The following is a 21,299-nucleotide window of genomic DNA, read 5'->3' on the forward strand; positions in this document are numbered from 1 at the left end:
AGATCCAGAATAGGGCAAATCTGGCTTCTGAAACTATAACTCCCAAAATTCCTACGGAACGGCTTTGACTTTCTCCTCCAATCAGAGAGAAAGGAGGGCTTGGGGACGGGAAGTAAAAATAAAAGTGACTATAGTGCGCATGTGTGCGGATGTGCTTGGGCTCTCCGGGTAAAGATGGCGGAACGCGGGTATAGCTTTTCGCTGACAACTTTCAGGTATGGAAGGGACCCTCAAGGTACCTCGGCGTAACAAAGGTTGCAGGAGCTCGCCCAACTCTGCTTTGTGCGTCCTTGCTTCTGGCTTGGTGCTTTCCGAGAGTCCAAGAGGGGACGCAGGTGGGAATGCGGCTTTGCATAGTCATTAGTAGGGCAGACTCCAGGCCCGGAAGAGCGGGTCCCGGAGATCAGGGCGAACTTGGGGCTGCGTTCCTGGGGGGCTCTAGGCAGTCATTCGCCTTCTCCCTGGAGACTGAAGAAAAAGGCACTTTTGTACCAGTTCTTTCCAGGTGGCCCGTTCAGAACTCGGGATTTTCTTCCAAGTAGGCCTGATGCGGGCGGGAGCTTCTGAAGCTTGGAGTCTTAGTCAATGCGTGGAGTCGCGTGTTTTGTTTAAATCTTAGCTTTGTTGTTAGGTTGGAGTGCTGGTCTCTCTTTGGACTCTTGAAACTTTCCGCTTTCGGTTTGTCCAAGGCCCCTGATAGAAGCACGAGGACTGAGAAACGAAAGCACTGATTGTCTGACAGTTTTTTGTGGATCCAAACCGTTAGGTTATAATACATGCTAAATCCTTTTTTTTAAATCTTCGAATGGAGGTATACTTTCAAAAGGTTTTAGGCCTTCTATTGTAGAACAGGGAATTAAAGTAATAAGTATACTTTTCAAAATACAGTTGACAAACAATTATACCCAGTGTAAGAAAATCACGGAAAAATTCTTTAAATCCACCAGGGAAGGATTCTAGTTTGACCGTTTTCTCAAGGATTGTTATTGCCACACTATTTGTTGTCCTGTCTGAACAACTGAAGACAGATGGGATGTCACTTGTTGAGTATTTTCTGTTTAGGTGCAACTTGACCAGTTCTTTTGCTTTCCACTACCATCTATGATGAATGTTGTGTCAGCCTGTTACAGATGAGCTAACCACTCCTCAGACAAAGGTTATCCATGAGTAGTTGTGTTGACATTCAAACTAAATTTTTTCTGATGACAGAAATTAAAACTTTCCATTACATCATGTTGTCTTTCTGAAATTAGAAATGCCTTCCTCTTGGCAACTTTTTAATAAGTACTAAGGACATATACTCTTTTTTTTTTGGTACTGGGGATCGAACTTGGGTCCTTCCGCTTTCGAGGTGGGCGCTGGAACCACTGAGCTAAATCCCCGGCCCCTAACAAACTTTTTTTTAACATGATGGATTCAACTCTTTTAGACAAAAAAGGAAACTTTCTGTCTTGTAATCAGAATTAAACTACACTGGGGCAAGTGACTAGACACCAGAAAGGCGTTCTTGTGGCTTACATTTAGTTGGGGTTATTAACAATAGATGAGCAAATTGGTGCCTACTAATGAATTTGGAAAATGTTTTTCTCTTATTTAAGAATTTTATTTAAAAAGGATGAAACAAGGGACATAACTGTCAGGAAAGGGCCATGCTTAGGGAAGATTTTTGAGACCAGAAGCTGAAAAGAAGCCAGCTATTCGAAAATACAGCAGTAGAGAGAACCGCTGACAGAGAGTAGACTGTAAGCAAGGAGATAATGTGATTGAGGGCTTGTAAAATGAGTAATATTTATTTTAAGTGAGCCAGGACATTATTACAGGACTTAAGTGGGAGTGATGTACAAAGATAACTGGCTGGAGGTGAGCGAGGAAAACTAATAGATCTTTCATTTATCCCAGGTAGAGATACTGGTGCTTTAGAATGGGATAGTGGCATTAAAGACCAGAGAAGATGTTTGAATGTTCAGCATACCCAGGTTAGTGAGCTTAACACACAGAATGATGCAGTGATAGAGGCAGGGACAGATAATGGGAGTGGAGAAAATAAGTTTTCATGAGTTTTTAAATATTCCTCACAGGTCTGTGAACTAAGTATTGAACAATACTGAAAGCTGGGTAGACCCAGAGGGTCACTGAAACAGTGACTATTAAAGGAGCAAATATTCAGCCTTTTTTTTTTCTTTTTGGTACTGGGGATTGAACTCAGAACCTTGTGCTTGCCAGGCAGATGCTGTGCCGCTGAGCTACATCCCTGGCCCCAGCCTAACTTTTAAAATCTGAATAATTACTGATGTTTTCTTCTCAGGTCAGCTAATTTTGTTGTCTTTAAGCTGCTGCTCTTAGTTTTATTTTTTAAATCAGTCTAAATGTATCTTTATCATCCAAATAACTGTGGATTTCTATTGCTAGGTTATATGCTGGAATCCTGAAATAGTTGAAATATGATGAGCTTTAGCCAAAGAGGAAGAAGTACAGGACACCAGAGGCATGATTGTGTGGCATCTGGTCTTGTATGAGAGTTCAGGCAGCTTTCCTGAGGACATGGCACAGCCACTAAGGACTGCAGGATGGCCAGGAAGGAGCTCACCAGGGAATAGAGAAATGAATTTCAGAGACAGGGGAATTAGCTTGTCGGAAGAGTTTCTGAGGTTTAAGACTAGTCTGTATGACTGGAGCAAGGTGGAATGATGTCTTGAGATTAGAGTGACAGATTATAATTGTATGAAATGAAAACAGTTGGCCTTCTGAAATTTACGATTTTTTTTTCAGTAGTAGACAGGAGATGTGGATCTAGTTGTGTCACGTTGCAAAAATTATTTTGGGGGATTTTTTTCTTTATAAAATGAGGTTAGTTTGTGATGTTTATGATCACTAACTGAATGACTAGTGTGAAAGTGTGACCTAAAGGTCCAGTTTGGGACTGATATTTAGCTACCAAACCAGTGGGACTGGATCTGTTAAGATCGACCATCAAATGGTTCCTAGAATTAGGAATCAAATATAATACAAAAGTAAAATACAGTAATACTTCAATTCACGAACTCAATTCTCTGCACGATTCTCGTTGCAAACCGAACTGCAGGAGAATTGAATCAGATTTTCCTGTAAGGTCAGCATTGAATCTAACCATGGAATTTGATTTGGTTTTCATCCAACTCAGTTTGCGACCAGAATTGTGGAATCAAGTTTGTGAACCAAGGTACCATTGTACAGAGACTACTTTGTTGTGAATAATAAGCTAGGTCTTACATCTTAGGTTCTGTCTACTTTCTAAAAGAAGTGCACATGAAAAACATCTTATTTTGTTTTTAAGAGACATTTATTCTTAATAATATTATTTTTCAGTACTTTCTTCTCACTAATTTTGTGCCAGAATCTTACAGGTATCAGTTCATTAATCATCACAATGGTGATTATCCTCATTTTATAGATAAGAAAACACACACTGAAAGGTCATGCAATTTGCCCACACTTAGGGGGTTGGTAAGTGGTAAAAGAGGCATAAGTAGTAATACTGCTCTGAGTGGCAGATGAAAGACAGTTGAAGGAAAGAGAAGCAGCGCTTCATTATGAGCGAGTTCAAATTGCCTTAGTTTATGAATGAATAACTTCATGACAGATTTCAAGGGCCAGCTGTTCCTCGGGGTACGATTGATTAATGCGTTTGACTGACACATCTGCCCTTTCTCAGAGATGTCCAACAATAAATACTTGAAAATATGTGACCTTCACACATAGCTGTGTTTCCTTTCAGCCCGTCTGGTAAACTTGTCCAGATTGAATATGCATTGGCTGCTGTAGCTGGAGGAGCCCCTTCAGTGGGAATTAAAGGTAAGGAAGTGCTTCCTACCTTGAGATGTTTTTTAGTCATTATCCTATTTTTTTAAAATTAGTAATTTATAAATAATAGCTATGGCAGCATAATTTTTAGCAGCTCTTTTTTGTTAGCATATTTTTAATTTTAAAGAAAATAGTAAGTTTATGAAGTGATTACAGTTTCCTTTCAGAGTAAATTTAGTTCCTCTATGTGTTAGTTGTGATAGCCCACAGATAGTTCTTATCACTCAGAAAATTGAATATTCTTTCATTTTTTCCACTGTTTATCACTGTTCCTTGGCAGTTTTTCCTCCCCACATATATCTTTTAAAAAGGCTAATTATAAAACAGCCTAAAGATTCTATAAGTGTTTCATTTCCTAGCATTTTTTTAAAGGATCTACATTTATTTTAAATTTTTATGTTAAAAGAACAGTTGATCAAGTTGGCAGAAATCCATTATTCTAAAACCTATAAGGTTGCAGGTATCCTGGAGTACTTTAAGAGAGGTTGCGTAATACCATTAGCTATAGGGATATGTTTTTAGTGCAATGTAAATGGGCCAGTGAGGGTAAAATGGATTTTACTATTTCTTAGGTAATTCCGATACAAGAATCCTGTATCGGGCCGGGGATTTAGCTCAGTGGCACCACGCTTGCCTTGCAAGGTCCTGAGTTCCATCTTTGATACCTGTCTCCCCCCCAAAAAAAATCCTGATGAAAAGGTTTTACAAATTACAGAAAATAAAGAGTTTGGGTTTAATACATCCATAATTAAAAAGCTGTTGAAATAATATCTTTTAGAAGATTAAACATACAGGTTTTTTTTTTTTTTTCCTTTAAGCTGCAAATGGTGTGGTATTAGCAACTGAGAAGAAACAGAAGTCTATTCTGTATGATGAGCGAAGTGTACACAAAGTGGAGCCAATTACCAAGCACATAGGTTTGGTGTACAGTGGCATGGGCCCAGATTACAGGTACTTTATGTTATTTATATAGTTTTTCACTATCTCATGAATTGATTGTAATCTGTACTTTAAGGAGAAAAGTCATTGGCAACTGGATTGGGTCACTTTAAGGAACTCAGTACCCCTCTGTTGTGCCTACTTATTTCTCTTGTTTAGTGGACTTTACCTTCTGATAATTGTCCTCTTCTACCATCTAAGAATTGAGCATAAAAAAAAAAGGAATAGAGCATAAAGAGCTTTGGTGTTCTGTAATGCACTTTAAAAATGATCAAAGCAATACACGTTATAATTAGTGATTTTTAAAAAATATCAGGTGGCAAAAGAAATCATTACCATTCAGAGTTAACCTCATTATCATTATTTCTGTTCTGGTCAAAGGATCAAAATTCCCAAAGGCCACTGGATGTTACAGAGTGACAGCCAGCTGGGATACAGATGCTCGTAGAATCGCTGCCTTTGTATTTCACCAGCAAGTTGAAAGTGATGGGCAGCTTGCTGTGTTTGTCAATCTTTAATACTCATGATTTTTGTAGAGCGAGATAAAGCCAACATTTCACTTTAATGGGTCAGAAAAACCAACAGGGTCACTGGAATGTGATCAGGCTCCATTATAGTGGGTGGGGTGACTGTGAATGGAAGGGTCATGGCCATTGTGCCACCACTGATAGAATAAATTTAGGTGAGTATATAATGTATTTCAGATCTGTGATACATGAGCAGGTAAAGATAAATTCTGTATGTCGGGCTAATCTGTTTGTTGTAGATCCTTAATAACTTTTGACAATATACCTAAAGTTAAAAGTAGTTTTTTACTCTTTCTTAACCTCTGAAGAGTATTCTGGGGTGTAGGCAGTCTGCAGAGAAGATAGAGGTAGAGAAAAAAATATCCTGGGATTGCGTTCACATGTATATTGTGGGTGTTGACATGGTGAGACATAAAAAGACAGAGTAGCTGCCCTGGGGATAAGGGTTGCAGCCTTGGAGAATCCATGGAGTGAAAGAAACCTCACTTTTTAAACTAGGTATTCTAGTTCCTGCTTTTCCTCCTTTTTGCCATGTTCTTGTCTTTATCTCCTATCAGTGAGGTCCTCTGATACTTTGTTCTTCTAAATCGATTGGAATCGGATGGCAGAGTAAGATTGACTGACCAACAGCTGTCTTTAAGATAACATGTATGCTTATAGAAAAGGAATGGGTCTTCAAGTAGTAGAGCATCTTAATTTTAACTGATGCTACCATCTTCCTTGTGTGCTAGAGTGCTTGTGCACAGAGCTCGGAAACTGGCCCAGCAGTACTACCTTGTTTACCAGGAGCCCATCCCCACAGCCCAGCTGGTACAGAGAGTAGCTTCTGTGATGCAGGAGTACACCCAGTCAGGGTAAGGTGCTTTTATTATTTGAAATGTCATGAATTAGGAGGGAAAAAAGTCATTTTAAAAGGGTGAGTTTTTAGGAGGAGACTTAATATTCCTGCATTTGTATAACAAGTAGAGACAATCACTATGCTGAATGTTTCTGTTCTTAACTGGACCTAGAATATTTTCTTAGGGAAAAAGTGAATGTTTCCTCATTCATACAGTAGTAGAAAGCTTGTAGATGCAGAGTTCTTAACATACTTATTTATGGGCAATCTGCACTGCTACATTATCTTTCCGGCCGGAAATGATTTTGAGCACATGGTGAAAGACATTATGTCGATTCTAATTCCAGTGTTTTTAAGTCTGGGTTTAAGTAAGGTAGTGTAAACGTAGTTGTTGATATGTAAACCTGGGAAAGTCTGCACTAGTTGAAAATTGTATTTATTAGGGCACTGAATGTTACTCCACACTTAGTGGGTCCATTGTCTTTATTAGATGTTTCTTGTCTTAACTGTGTTTGACACTTGAGGCTGGGTCCTTTACAGAAGAGGCTCACGTTTCTGGAGGCCTGACAGCCTGGTGCTGGTGTGATGAAGGCCTTCTGGCAGGTAGCACTGCATGGCTAGAGCTCTTGCAAGAGAGTTTGTATGTTGAGAAAGGAAGCAAGGGCAGGCAGAGCGGCTTGCTCCTTTGTAACAGCCACTCTTGGGAGAAGTAATCCACTCCATCAAGATGGCCCACTCTAAGAAACCAGCAGCAGTCCTTCCTCAGGATGGTGTCCTGTGACCACAGTGCCTTCCACTGGGTGCCCCTTTTAAAGATTCAGTACTTCTCAGCATCATCAGGTCAGGAGCCAACTTCCACACATGAGCCTCAGGGAGCACCACAGCCAGGTGTGGCTCCAGAATTACTCTTCCTCTCTGCCTTAAAGAAAACTCATTTTCAGTTGACCCATTTAGAAAGGAGTTAAGTACTTTTTAATAAACTTCGGTCGAATTCAGTTTACTTGATAACTTACTTTGCTTGAGAGTATTGATAGATTCGCACTTGAGGATGATTTTTAACACCACAAAGATACCAATTGCTATTTTTCTTTCTGCAGTGGGGTTCGTCCATTTGGTGTTTCTTTACTTATTTGTGGTTGGAATGAGGGACGACCATATTTATTTCAGTCAGACCCATCTGTAAGTATTATTTGGTATATCTGAAGGATTGCTCTTTGAATATCTAATAAAAATAGAAGCCATGAAAACTTAACAATTTCCTCCTTTTCATTTGGGCCTTAGAATATGTAAAGTAGTTACAAACTACATTAGTTTTGCCCTCTTATTCTATCATGTTCATTAACGCCACATACTTCAGTGACTTGTTGAAATAGTTGTTACCCACTCTCATTAAATCTATAGAAGTTTGTTATTTTGGAAAATACTGCAATTAAAGATGTGGACCTGGAAGACATTGTTGTAATCTTTCTCCTCATCTTTCATTCAGTGTTTTACAAAATGAGTGTGTAACCAATATCTTCAGTGAGTTGTGGACTCTTACTATAGGAGCTTGGGATCTGGGTAAGGTGTTTCTAGAGAAAATACCACTCTACACCTGTCCCTGTGCTGTGAGGAAAACTTTCATCTTTCATTGTGGATTATTAGATAATTACAAGGTTACTCAATGCAAATCTTATGACCTAACCCTACAAAGTTAAAAGGCAAAAGAAAAATATTTTGGCTTTTACTTAAATCAGAAAAGTAAGTATTTTGGGAACTATTGACAGTGTTGTTACCCCATCTCTGAGCTTCTGAAGGTAAATGACAAGCCCTCTTCCCTTGCTTTCCAGTGGGTTGCAAAAGCCACTGTCTATAAAATTATGCTCATCTTTGGCCTGTTGTTTCTTGTATTTAGAAGGCAACTGTGTCTTTTAATGTATTTGATATATTTTTGTTAGGATTCTTTTCTATGTACATGTGTATATTTTTCAACAGATGAGGCTATGTTACATATGACATTGCTACTGCTTTCATTTCACCTCAGATTATAAAATATCAGACCCTTTGAATGTTTTTAATGAAAAACTGCCTTTTTAATGTATTCAGTAATGATGAATTGATAACTAGTTTTCAAATTTAAATGACACATTTTTAAGTTCCTTGATTATTTGCTGTACATTAACCTTAGTTTCCTTTTACTGGCTTTTGAACAATTTATGTACAGTAAGTTGCATCATAAGCTTGATGAATTTTGATCTATGTAAATACTTGAGGAAACCATCATCACATTCAAGGTACCAAACTTCTTAGCTTTCAGATTCCTTCATGTCTGTCATCTATCCCTCTTAATAACCTTTTGAAAAAATAACCTGTGATGTTTCCATTCCATCCCAGTAAATACTCTGACCATAGAAGTTAAGAGAACAAGTGTAGAGTTAAAAAGCAAAAGGCAGAGCATGTAGTTGTATTAATGTTTTTAAATAAGGCTCTTTCCCTTCCTGATTAGGGAGCTTACTTTGCCTGGAAGGCCACAGCAATGGGAAAGAACTATGTGAATGGGAAAACTTTCCTTGAGAAAAGGTAGGCTCACTGTAACTGGATTCATTGGCAAACTCACTTTACGATTTTCAGCACTACTTAGTCATTTCATGAATCTGAACAAATTCGTCTTATCAGTCTGTATTTGAACCTAGTTACAGGCAAACAAAACTTGTCAACATCCTGGCAACCTAAAGTTCAGTATCAAGGAGTTATTTATTTCTAAAGGACGTCTTTTTCTACATTCTTCTGGTTGTATCCTAAGTATTTTATATTGTTTTATTTCATTTTTCCCACCATTTAAAAAAATAAACAAAAGAAGAACATTATATTTAGAGTAGAAAACATTTTAAGCGATTTAATGATAATGATAATAAAAATTGGAGAACCCAGTACCTGGTGTTGAGCAGATTTAATACATGATGTAGTGGTGGGGCACTATAAGGTCTGCAGCCCTCTGAGCACGGCTGGCTGCTGTCCCGTATCCCAGCTGTATCCACACTCACTGTTATGTGGTCTTCCAACAGCAGCCTGCCTTTGAACAGAAAGATTGTGTAATTGGCTTGGACTGACAGATGATCCTTCCATCCATTCTTCATATAATGTTAATACCAAGGCTATTACAGATGAGTAGTAAACTTAACCATGGGATCATAAAACACTTTTCTTTAACTTGTACTTATTAGTGAGTCTTCCAAATAGTTCACATGTCGTAACATCTGATAGGTTATAAGGACAAACAAGATTTTAGCAGAGGTCTGGTTTTTTGCTTTACTTTTTAAAATTATTGCGATGCGTGCTGGTGCCACACCCCAATTACATGAATGCATTAATACTTATGAAGTTTCCTAAAATAAATTCATTTTAGAATTATAGTCTTTCTATAATGTTTAGGATTAAGTACTAAGTCATAGTCAATTTCTTTCATTTTTTTTTTTTTTTTTGGTACTGGGGATCGAACTTGGGACCTTGCACTTGCGAGGCAGGCGATAGAACCACTGAGCTAAATCCCTGGCCCTAATTCCTTATTTGGGGACATCTGTCTCCAAAGTGAAGTGATTTAGAGGAATTAATGTGTAATGTTTTAAGAGTTTCTTTGATTTTTAGAAAACCTTAATGCTGTTGCTGTCATTGTGTAATCATAAGGAATGTAAACAGTACCATAAATTAATTTTAAAAAAATTTCTTTAGATACAATGAAGATTTGGAGCTTGAAGATGCCATTCACACAGCCATCTTAACCCTAAAGGTTAGCTCAGCATCTGCCAACTGGATTTATGGTTTTCTGACTGATTGTCTGAAAAGTTGACTTTTTTTCCTCCCTTGCCCAACAGGAGAGCTTTGAAGGGCAGATGACAGAAGATAACATAGAGGTTGGCATCTGCAATGAAGCTGGTTTCCGGAGGCTCACACCGACAGAAGTTAAGGACTACTTGGCTGCCATTGCATAATAATGAAGTGACTGAGTGACCTGAAATTTCAGATAATCCATCTACTTAAACATGTTTAAAGTATGTTTTGTTTTGCAGACTTTTTGCATACTTATTTCTACATGGTTTAATGGACTGATGTTTTTAAAATGACACTTATAAATCATAATAAACTGTTAAATGCAACTTCCAGATTTTTAGGAGTTAGTAAAATTTTAACATTTCATTGGAGATTTTAACATTGAGCATTTTATTTCCTGCTATTCCTTACAGTTGATTTCTAGAAACTATACTGCAAGGCAGAATGATGAAATCACTCTTCTGCTTTATGCACTTTAGTTCAGTCAGGCCCCACCCCATTTATAGCAGATGCTGCCTGTGTTTCTGTAAAGCACAATGTGGGTTTTGGTAAACTACGTTTAGAGTGGAGAGAATCTACAGCCTCACAGATTCATGAGACAAGCACAGGTGTTGCGTACATTTAGATGTGGGATCAGTGAGATCCTAGCGCAGTGGTGGTGAACTTAGGCCACATCTGCCACGGTGGGCTGTTGCTTACCATTGAAAGCTCTTAAAGGTTCGCTATCATTGTCCTAGAGTGCTTGGTACAGCTGCACTGGAGCTTTGGGAACCAAGCCACACAGGTCTCCTGGGGGAGACGTATTTTATAAGTAAATAAGCCATGGTCTGCTTGTCCTATTGGTTTGCCTGTCACAAGTAGGTAAGAATATTTTTTAAAACTCCTAAACTGTTCAGACCTTTTTAGTTCAAGGGTGGACATAAGTGCTGGGAAGAAAATACTAAACCTAAATATCAGAACCAGCCTAAGGCTGTCCCTCACTAATCTTGTAGTCAGAGGCTATGCTCTGAGTAAGGTTCTTGGGAGGAAGCAAACAGCAGTGTTCACATATAAGATAGCTTTGTTTCTTTGGAAGTTTTTTTAAGGCCTCTTAGGAAAAAGAAATCAGATCATTAGTCTGGTTTGCAGAACAGAGTTCATGACTGTCAGTCTTTAACAGCATGAAGAGGGAGTAGGCAGTTCCATTATTTAAATATAGTTAAAACACTTGTTTAAGGTTTAGCTAAGTTTACAGAAAGAGCCTAACCTTAGAGCATTTTTAGCAGGGTTTGCAGTTCTGCTACTTCTCCCATGGCACCCGTGTCTTGTTAGGGTGAAGGAAGCATCTTAGGAGATGGGCTATGGCAACTTGGCATTGCTTGACGATGTCTGTCTTGAGGACATCTCTGCTAAACCTCGTATGAGCTGTTGGTCTGTTGTGATTCCAGCACACTTAAAAGTGAACATAGTAGTGAAAGGAATGGCAAAGGTAATTACATCAGAGGGCTTTTTGTTTCTTTTTTGACTAAATTTCATAAAGCAAGTGTAAAGCCTGGCATGATTAATAGTTAAATACCCTGTTAGCTGCCCTTGAATTTACTTAGGCCCTTTCTAGTGTCTAGTATTAAACCAAAGGAATGCCAGATTTCTACAAATCAAAGAAGGGAAGAGTAAAGATACATAAATGTGACAAAAAGCTTGTATGTTTTTATTGAGTGCCAGTAATTCATCCTACAGAATAAAGGAGGAAAAATTGGCTGAAGAGGATTAGATCCAGGTTCAGTTTTCTGCTTCCTGCTCCAGAGTCCAGTTCCAATTGAAGCTGCCTCCAGTTCCACTCCCTTTGTGCTCAGTTATTCTTTTCATTGTCCTTACTATTTAAGCTGTTCCTTTTTGTCCAGTTCTTGGGAGAGGAGACTTAAGTATCATAATGCTCCTAATGTACACAGCCCCCTACTTTGGGTTCAATTTGTATCTTAAAAAACTTTTATCTTCATTTTGTTCCAGCCTTTCCCTGTCCCAGTTCCTTACTGAACCATGAATTTACAGTTATAAAAGTTATTCGCAGAGAAACACAGAAATGTTTAAAATTCACATATAGGCAAGAGAGGAGGGATAAATAAGAGGACTAACACAGAGCTTATGATTACTGAGTGCTAAAATATTCCACATCAGTAAAGGAACATCAGGAATTTTCATGTGTTGCCTGTTGTGCCCAGATCGCGAAGTCCCCAGAGACCACCAAGGAGCCGATTCCGATGTAAACACACGAGGGTCGTTTATTCAAACTCGAGCAGGGGCACTCAACCGTCACCGATGCAGCGGATCAGGATTGAGAGCCCGAATTCCAAATCAGCAGGGTTTTTATTGTGGCTACCGCAAGGTTTGGGGATGTTCCATTTAGCAGTTACATGATTGGTTGATATTTAGCAAGCATGGGGGGTTGAGGGGTGGCTACATGTAGAGTTTATGGGAAAAAGGAACAATCAGCACATTGACAGAATGTTCTATAGATAATGGGCCCGGGAGCATCTGTTTTCTGGGCAGACAGAGGATTGAGTTAGGAGCTGTGTCCTTTTTTTATCTGTTGTCCCACAGCAAGGACATTTTATCATCATTTTATGGGCACAAAGGAGACTAGGGGAATAGTTGACTTCAGTGAAGTGGAATTTATGTCAAGGCCACTTCACTGTCTTATTTTAAGATGGAGTCAAACTTTAAAATGGAGTTAGTTAGGTCTCACATTGCCCACTTGTTTTTATGGGAGGAACCCACTAACAGTGAGTAACCTCATCTGTAAACAAGATTCTCCTTGCCACTGTAGGGGAGTTCTCTGACCCCGCACTGTACAGAACAGCAAACATGTTTCATGATTTCCAAGAACATGGAGGAGCTGGTCAGCCCTTGGGTTAGAATCCTGATATCCTGAAAAGCAGTCCAAGGGTCCTATGTCAGTGTCATGTTGCCTTGTGGTTCTTCAACTTAACGCTCTGCCCTCTACCCTGTTGTTTAGGGGGCTGGAAATACCTGGCAGCCAAGTGAATGATAACTCACTAAGCATGAGGATGTGCTTAAAATGTGAAGTAATACTTCATCAGCGATGTCCTGAGTTCTGCCCTTACTTTTTTTTTAGGTTTTTCATCAGTTGCTTCCTGGACTCCATATTTCAAAATAGGATAATAATGGTTTTTGGATTCCTGAAGTTTAGCCCCTCTGTTGACATTTTACTCTGTCAGATAATGACAGTCCTGATAATGACAGTCCTATCACTGTCACAGCCCCTTTCCCTGCCTCAGTTTACTCAGTTAATCATGCTTAGTTTAAGAGGTTTTTCTTCTGACTTCAAGTGTGCTTTGACTGGTTCCTTGTAACTTTTTTGTAGCTTATATTGCTTCACTGGGGGTTTTGTTTTGTTTTCTTGTGTAACTGTCCCTCAAATGCTTGCCAGCTTCCCCCAAGAAAACTAGAAAACCCTCTGTATATTGTTTTCATGGCCAGCTAATGTATAAGTTATAACAATTCTCCCCTCTACATCTCCCAGAAGTTTCTGTCTCCCTCTAACAACCCAGGCTAACTGGTTGCTTGAAACTATCTTTATTCTCTCAGTTGGCTGGGTTCAAAAATTCTAGATTAGAAATAAATTATCTCCACATTTTGAAAGCATTATGCCCTTCTCTATTCTAGTATTGCTGATGGAATCCTAATGCTGTTGTTTATGTGATACCAAATCCTTTGTTTATGATTTCCCCCTCCAGGGCTCTTAGGTTTTCTTTCATCTGCAGTATTCCGAAGTTTCATAGTGAATTTTCATTTTTGGTTCTAAAACTTGTTAATTGGATACTAGACCTTTTTTATTTATCTTGGTACTGGGGGATCGAACTCGGGACCTTGTGCTTGCGAGGCAGGTGGTGGAACCACTGAGCTCAACCCCTGGTCCTACTAGACCTTTTTGTTTTGACTTTTAAAAAATCTTTCTAGTAGATTTTTTTCTCCCAGTTTATCTGTTATTTAAAATTTGGGATTTTTTGGAATATTTTATTTTAAATTTTTTATTTTTATGAATACATGTTTGCAGTACATAGTGATTACATTCATTATGGGGAACTGGTACATGTACATAACATCTCAACTTTTTTGGAGATACTCTTTTTACTTTTGAGGAACTGTTACTTGTCCTCTGCCATCTCTCAAAAAGAAATCCTTGTTTTATGGCCAAAATAGTCTTTTAATTGAAGGTTCTAGTTACAAGATACTTTTTTTGCATTTCCTTAAAAATGTTTGGAAGCCTTTGTGAATGAGGTCTGCCCTACTTCCTGGGAGATGCTGAATGTCAGATTTCTCTGGGGTCTTTCATTTGCTTAATTTCTCTACAGAAAAATAGGATTTGGGTGGGAGTGGGAGGGAAGGGGGAACCTGCATTTGTAGAGGGGCAGAGGCCCCCATTCAGTAGGAAAACAGGGTATTACAAGTGGCACCTCTTCCCATCTTTTGTCTGGAACCTCTGGCTCCCTGTCTTCAGGATCCAAGTTTAGTCTTCTGCCCCGGGAAAGGGGAGGAATGGCCCACCTGCAGTGGGTAGGAGAGAGGACCTCCGTGTTCCTCAGGCCGACTTCAATCCTGCCTCCCACCTTCCAGGCCCCTGAAGGTGCAAAGCCCTTAGCTTTGTGAATCACTTTAATTCACTGGCTTAATAACCCCTTCTGCAGGCAGGCACGCTTTCAACTCTGCCGACTTACATCTGCAGAGAGGTCGCCTGCGTTTAAATAATTTATCTGTGGCTCATTTACCTATAAATACTGTATATTGCTTTTTAGATTAGGAAGACTGAATAATACGCATAGAACACTTAGAACTGTACCTGTCGCGGCACTGAGTTACTGCTGTCTTCTGAAAGTGTTGTCTGTCTTGTCTGCGGTATCGTCTCTTGTTTTGTTTTTTCCCCTTTCACACACTTTTCCTGTCATTTAAGTAGGGTGTGGAGAAGGAGCAGAATAGTTGGGATTAATTTTGACTGGAAGTCTTAATATTTAGAATTAGTTTACATTCAATCCAATCATTCTGGATGGCTTTGGACACTAACCCTCTTCAGTATGGCAGCACATCTCTGGAACAGCACACTTTTAGGGGTCTGGAGGGGGCCACAGGACCTTCTCACAAAGCCGCATCCCCAGCTCTTTTTTGAGACAGGGTCTAAATCGCCTGGCCTGACCTGGAACTTGTGATCTTCCTGTCTCATCCTTCCAGAGTGCTAGGGTTACAGGCGTGCCACCACCATACCTGTCCTGTAACAGCAGACTTTCTGTGGGGAGCCCTGGATAGTGCAGTGGAGCCCCACGCGCCCCGGCTGAGCTGGAGCCCCGCCCCCGCTCTCTCCTGGTGCCAGGGGATCAGTCCCTCGGAGCTAGTCCAGCGGGTGGAAGACTGCAGGGTATGGGGGGGCGGAGTGGGAGGGTGTGCCCTCAATAAACATGGCTGCCACACCGGCGTCGGCAGCGCCACTCAGGCCGCGCTGTCGCCTGGGAATTGCGGGCTCGGCGTCACCCGGCGCGGGGGTCACGTGATGTCGGAGGCGCCGGAGGCGGCGGGTTCGCTCTGGCAGAGCGGCACCGGCGCCGAGTGAGGCGGGCTCTGCCGGGGTGAGAGCTTCAGGGGTCCCGGCTCCGCGTGCCGGCGCCGCCCGCTCACGCTCGCGGTCCTGGGCACTGCCGGTGAGAAGCAGACGGCCCGCGGGAGGGAAGGGTGGCGGTGCGTCTCCGGCACGGAGCCCGCTCTGCTGCGGCCTGCGCCCTGCGCTCCGCTTGGCCCCTTTTCATTCCGTCCGTCCCTCGGCGCCTTACTAAAGGGAGCGTGGGCCGGGCGGGGCCGCCTCGGTCTGTTAACGAGCAGCGGAGCGGGTCCTGATTCCCGGTGTCGGGACCTACTGCCTGGCAAGTGTAGGAGCAGCTGGTTAAAGACCGCTTGGAGGGGAGGAGGCCGGGGAGGCGAACGTGGTTCGGTCAGGGTTGCACTCTCCAGTTTTGCACACTGCTGACTAGCTGCCGTGTGCCTAGTTTCATGTTAAGCTTTTAGTTGAATGTTTTGAAACTTTTATTAGAATTTTTCTGGGACAGCAATGGAGCCTCTGGCTTCTGAAGAAATGAAGTTCTAAACAAGTGTTCCAGGTTCCAGAATACCTACAGAAAGTTCAAAAGTATTGTATAGCTTTCCTTAGCGGTGAAGGGAAGGAGTCCCTTCAAAATTAAACACTCAGAAGTCCGGGTTGATAGATTTGGCCCCCATAAGCTTTGTTTCTAGATTGAGGTTTTTAGTCCTCGAAATTTTGGAGAAGGGTTTGAACTTTGTTGTCTTTTCATAGGAAAGGAATAATGCTGTCAGCATGTCTGCACACTCCATGCTCTGTGAACGAATCGCCATAGCCAAGGAACTGATCAAGAGAGCCGAGTCACTTTCTCTATCTAGAAAAGGTGGCATAGAAGGGGGTGCAAAGCTGTGCAGCAAATTGAAGGCAGAATTAAAATTTTTACAGAAAGTAGAAGCTGGGAAAGTAGCTGTTAAAGAATCTCATTTGAAAAGCACGAACCTAACACATTTGAGAGCCATCGTGGAATCGGCAGAAAACCTGGAAGAAGTTGTTAGTGTTCTCCATGTCTTCGGTTACACAGATACCTTGGGAGAAAAGCAGACCCTTGTGGTGGATGTCGTTGCAAATGGTGGTCATACTTGGGTGAAAGCCATTGGCCGAAAGGCTGAAGCACTGCATAACATCTGGCTGGGCAGGGGCCAGTATGGTGACAAAAGCATCATTGAGCAGGCTGAAGACTTCCTCCAGGCCAGTCACCAACAGCCGGTACAGTATAGCAACCCCCACATCGTCTTTGCATTTTACAACAGTGTTTCCAGTCCCATGGCAGAGAAGCTGAAAGAAATGGGTATATCTGTGAGAGGAGACATAGTGGCAGTGAACTCTCTGCTAGATCACCCTGAAGAGCTACAGCTGAGTGAGAGTGAATCAGATGAGGAGGGCCTGGAACTCTTGCAAGTGACCAGAGTAGACCGGGAAAACATCCTAGCAAGTGTTGCATTTCCAACGGAGATCAAAGTTGATGTGTGTAAAAGAGTCAATCTGGACATTACTACCTTAATCACCTATGTGTCTGCTCTTAGTTATGGAGGTTGCCACTTTATCTTCAAAGAAAAAGTACTCACAGAACAAGCAGAGCAAGAGAGGAAAGAGCAGGTTCTACCTCAGCTGGAGGCATTTATGAAGGACAAGGAGTTGTTTGCTTGTGAATCTGCTGTCAGGGATTTTCAGTCTATTCTAGATACCTTAGGAGGCCCCGGGGAGAGAGAGAGGGCTGCTGTGCTAATTAAGCGAATCAGTGTAGTGCCAGACCAGCCTTCTGAGCGTGCCTTAAGACTAGTGGCCAGTTCAAAAATTAATAGCCGTTCATTAACGATTTTTGGGACGGGAGACACCTTAAAAGCCATCACGATGACTGCCAATAGTGGTTTTGTCAGAGCTGCAAACAACCAAGGTGTTAAATTTAGTGTGTTTATCCATCACCCTAGAGCACTTACTGAGAGTAAAGAGGCTCTGGCCACCCCCTTACCAAAAGACTATACAAATGACAGTGAACATTAGTGGTACCCTTTAAAAACTGTCATGAAAATAAGTTATTTATACCAAAGGCTGGGTCTTCCCATATAAATTGAGAATAAGGTCTATAGCAAAAGTAATACTTAGAACTCTTAAACCAGAATTTCTTTATGTGTGGCATCTGTATTTAAAGTATATAATCTAAAGTAGATAAAGCACAAGAGATGACCTTATTTATCAGACTGTCTACATGATAGCAATTATAAACAATACATCTATGTATGACTTTTAGATGTCTTGTAATACTTACGTTTGAGAAGGGCTGCATCCTCCCTATTGGCAATCACATTTTGTAGAATATGGCTACACTGCATCTTGCATTCATTAAATCTTTGGAGAAATCTGAAGCCTGGTTTTCATTGTATTGGTTTAGCACTTGATGTGGCTTAATGCTGGGAGGTAATCATTTATAATTAGAGTCTAAAGTTAATGACCATTAATGAAGACATTTGATTACTGTGTGTCAGGCACAGTCTGGTGGGTTTGTTCATAAAGAGTACATAATACAGAAGGTGAATTCTGATCATGCAAGTGCTATGAATGTATTGATACATCTTGATGAAAAGAAGGATAGCAAACAATCCTACTCTTATAAAATACACCTAGAACCTATGAAGTAAAATACCAGTTTGAATAAATTGAAAAACAATGACATGAAATACTTTTAAAAATCAGGTTTTATTTTAAGTCCATCTGCCCCATATTCAAGTATTTGAATTATAAATACCACGTTTCCTGTTCCGTTTGCAAGTGGCAAGTGACAGCTGCATTAACTTAGTCATGCAATGGTGATGGAAGAGTCCATGTCAGTTTCATGACACAGGTTGTAATTAAAAATAATTTTCTGCAGCCAAGCTTGGCACACCCCTAATCACAGCACTCTGAGAGGCTGAGGCAGGAGGATGGCAAGTTTGAGCCCATCCTGGGCAATTTATTGAGATCCTGTGTCAAAATTTCACATAGATGGGCCTGAGGGTGCAGTTCAAAAGGCCCTTGGTTCATTCCCCTGTACCACACACACAAGTAATTAAAGAAATAAATATATAAACTTAAATGGCCACCTTTAATCAGTGGTTTTAAAAATTCTGTTTGCAATAAAGGAAGACCACATTTTTAAAAGTGAGAATTTGAACCTTGAAGCTTAAATATTAACTTATGCTGAGTCGTAGAAACTACTATTGGAATTTGATTTGTGTAGGCACATCCAGATTTTCTACTTGCCTGCTTTCTTATTGTGAGAAGGGAAAGTCAGTATCTAGCAACATTGTTTGATGAAGTAGAATTTGGTTTTCAGGATCCAAGAACACTAATATGAATGCAAAACTAAATGTGTGGGGTGGTTTTCTTGGGAGGGGAACCACCTGAATGAGAACAATATTTGCTAGGCAAAAGGCTGTGTTTGATTGGGCTTCTAATGTAGTGTAGGGAGGTATATTGTCTAATGTTAGAAAATGAATTGAGGCTTTTTGCATAACCATTACGGTGCTAAAGTACTCAGTAGTAATTACCAAGCATTCTTACAATAGTTTGCTATGAAAAGGTAAATAATTGCTCTAAGGAATTAGTCTGGAGGGAAATATAATTAATATAGTAAATTATGTTTAAAGTACTGAAAGTATAGAGTAAGGGAGTAATTCTTGCTGTGGAATCAGGAAGTCAAAGTGATGTTTGGGGTGTTGGGTGTAAAATCTTAACAAGCAAAAAAGGGTGCTCAGAAGCCCAGGGAATGGGACTGGAAAAGTATGGAAGTATGAATATGAGGGCCTGTTGTGGACCGGGCTCAAGTGGACAGTTATAAAACTAGAGATGAAGCTAGGAATGTAGTCGAAGTTGCCTAGAGTTTGGCATTAGAGAGCCATTGATGATTTTTAAGAAAGGGCTGCCTGTGATCAGATCTCAGGAAAACAACAGAAACCTAGTGTGAAGAAAGACTTTAAAAGGGTAAAAATGAAACTATTATAATGACCACAGCCACAGTGAGAATGATGGGATGCAGTGTCATGGATGTTTGCTGGATTTGTTTGAGGCAGAATTGGGATAGTAATGTCATTTAATAAACATTTACTGTATCTAGTGCCTTCCATGTGTCAGGAAGAGCTGGACATGCAAAAGACTTAATTTCTATTTCTGCTCACTGTGAATCAGTTCCTAAGAACCTGGAATTTTGCTGATTAGAAAGTGGACAACCACAGCATTATGGAGAAACTGCTCTTAGAAATGGCCACACTTACGGCCCTGTCAAAGACCATTATCCTTTCCCAGACATTCAGTGATTACAATTCCTAACTATGCAATAAATAATGCAAAGAAAAGAAGGCGCAAGTAGTGGGGCACTGGCTCCTGGAAGAAATAGGCCCTTGTCTAGAAACCTCATATACATACTTATACAGCACACCTAGCTGACTAAAGATAGCAGTTCGTACAGGGAGAAAATGAGAGTAGGAAAAGTGTGGGAAGTTACAAAATGCGTGTGCAGTTAATATGTCTAAAAAGTGAGAATGAAGAAAAGACAAAACTGGGACTTAGAAGTGATAGGGAAAAGTAAAAGCATGTTAAAAATATTTTAGAGGGAAGTCAGATAACTAAGCTTTTACTATTGAAAAAATAGACCAACATAATATAGGGTATTAAACAAGAAATATAACTGATAGTATAAATTAAACCACAGTAGTCCATGTAGAAAAAGCCAAGTCAAAAGGAAGCAAAGAACACAGAAAATATAAAATAAGAGAGCTGCAAGGTAAAAAAAAGATGTAAAATAGCCATGGAAAAGATTAACTATAGGGAAATGTACTATCAACTATTTTGATAGATTTGGAAATCTCATTGAAACATTTTCTTTGGAAATATGCATTAGAATTAAAGAAATAGCTTAAGTAAGCAATAGTCACTGAAAAAATGTTAAAGTAGTTAAGCAGCTTCAAACAATGTTCCAGTCAAGTTGATTTCATTAAATGTCTTTTTTCTTGCTTTTAAATATCAAATAACCCCCTTACTCTAGGAATATGGCACTTAAGACCATCTGTAGGGTTGAGATTTTTAGCATAGTAAGATGAGTTGGTTTATTCTCCTTCCTCTGCTCCAAGGTGAGAACTTTCGTTCACTCCTGTCAGAGAAAGAAGGGACCCTGTGGGGTGTAACTTTCCTCCTGTTAGTAGTAGGCTGGTTGACTGGGCACCACTGTATTGAGAACGTTGCCAAACTTATTTTATAGATTGTGGGCATAGTGTTGGCACCCAAACTTACAAGATAGCATAAAATACAAGATGCAACACAGTTTTAGTAAGAATATACATACAAACATCCCAAATAAACTGCTATGCAGATAAAATGGAGTCTAGACAGAAAACACCCGAACTTTTAAGAGCAGGCGAATCCCACTAGTCAGGATTATCCTCTGATGGGCCAGAATCAGAGCTGTGAGGACTCTTGAGGCAAAATGGTAACCCCAACACTGCCTGCCTCTGAAGCTGGAGCCGTTGAAAGGCTGCAGGCCCAGTGAAAGGATCTTGTATACTCAGTGCAGTGACACAGCAAGGGAATTTGACTCAAGCCGTTCTGAGAAGAAAGAAGTCTGAGAGAAATCAAAGCTTGCTTAGGCTCCACAGGGAGTCAAAATCTGTTAAGGAGGTCACAGGGGAGAACAGGGATGTGAGATTGTGTAGGAATTGGCCCCAGGCAAGTGCTATCCCTTAGACACCTGCCAGAGATA

At 40.4% G+C, this 21,299-nt stretch overlaps 2 protein-coding genes across 5 annotated transcripts; both read left to right on the forward strand.

Moving 5' to 3' along the window:
• The first annotated feature begins 16 nt into the window (after positions 1–16).
• On the forward strand, positions 17–10,277 carry Psma2 (proteasome 20S subunit alpha 2). 3 transcript variants are annotated; one of them, XM_087196394.1, is made up of 9 exons: positions 163–215; positions 1,900–1,976; positions 3,755–3,831; positions 4,659–4,791; positions 6,038–6,160; positions 7,242–7,323; positions 8,630–8,703; positions 9,853–9,910; positions 9,996–10,277. In XM_087196394.1, exons 2-9 carry the CDS (start codon positions 1,960–1,962, stop codon positions 10,110–10,112), a joined length of 681 nt encoding a protein of 226 aa, XP_087052520.1. In that variant the 5' UTR covers positions 163–215; positions 1,900–1,959; the 3' UTR covers positions 10,113–10,277. The 3 variants fall into 3 exon arrangements, with proteins under 3 accessions (XP_004840303.1, XP_087052521.1, XP_087052520.1); XM_004840246.4 differs by lacking the exon at positions 1,900–1,976 and having other exon boundaries at positions 17–215; XM_087196395.1 differs by lacking the exons at positions 1,900–1,976; positions 6,038–6,160 and having other exon boundaries at positions 17–215.
• Positions 10,278–15,462: 5,185 nt separating this feature from the next.
• CUNH7orf25 (chromosome unknown C7orf25 homolog) lies at positions 15,463–17,934 on the forward strand. Of its 2 annotated transcripts, none has more exons than XM_004840247.3 (2): positions 15,463–15,566; positions 16,286–17,934. In XM_004840247.3, exon 2 carries the CDS (start codon positions 16,307–16,309, stop codon positions 17,570–17,572), a length of 1,266 nt encoding a protein of 421 aa, XP_004840304.1. In that variant the 5' UTR covers positions 15,463–15,566; positions 16,286–16,306; the 3' UTR covers positions 17,573–17,934. The 2 variants fall into 2 exon arrangements, with proteins under 2 accessions (XP_004840304.1, XP_004840305.1); XM_004840248.4 differs by having other exon boundaries at positions 15,469–15,638.
• The last annotated feature ends 3,365 nt before the right edge of the window (positions 17,935–21,299 follow it).

This window comes from Heterocephalus glaber, unplaced genomic scaffold (genome assembly GCF_053883595.1).
Source record: "Heterocephalus glaber isolate CG9 unplaced genomic scaffold, H.glaber_assembly_v1.0 deba00001610, whole genome shotgun sequence".
NCBI lineage: Eukaryota > Metazoa > Chordata > Mammalia > Rodentia > Bathyergidae > Heterocephalus > Heterocephalus glaber.

Bases quoted from the DNA above. Each gene is read 5' to 3' on its own strand.
- Psma2 (XM_004840246.4), top strand. From the start codon at position 175: ATGGCGGAACGCGGGTATAGCTTTTCGCTGACAACTTTCAG. The intron at 3,832-4,658 runs GTAAGGAAGTGC...TTTTCCTTTAAG, and splicing joins CCCTTCAGTGGGAATTAAAG to CTGCAAATGGTGTGGTATTA. The intron at 9,911-9,995 runs GTTAGCTCAGCA...CTTGCCCAACAG, and splicing joins CAGCCATCTTAACCCTAAAG to GAGAGCTTTGAAGGGCAGAT.
- CUNH7orf25 (XM_004840247.3), top strand. From the start codon at position 16,307: ATGTCTGCACACTCCATGCTCTGTGAACGAATCGCCATAGCCAAGGAA.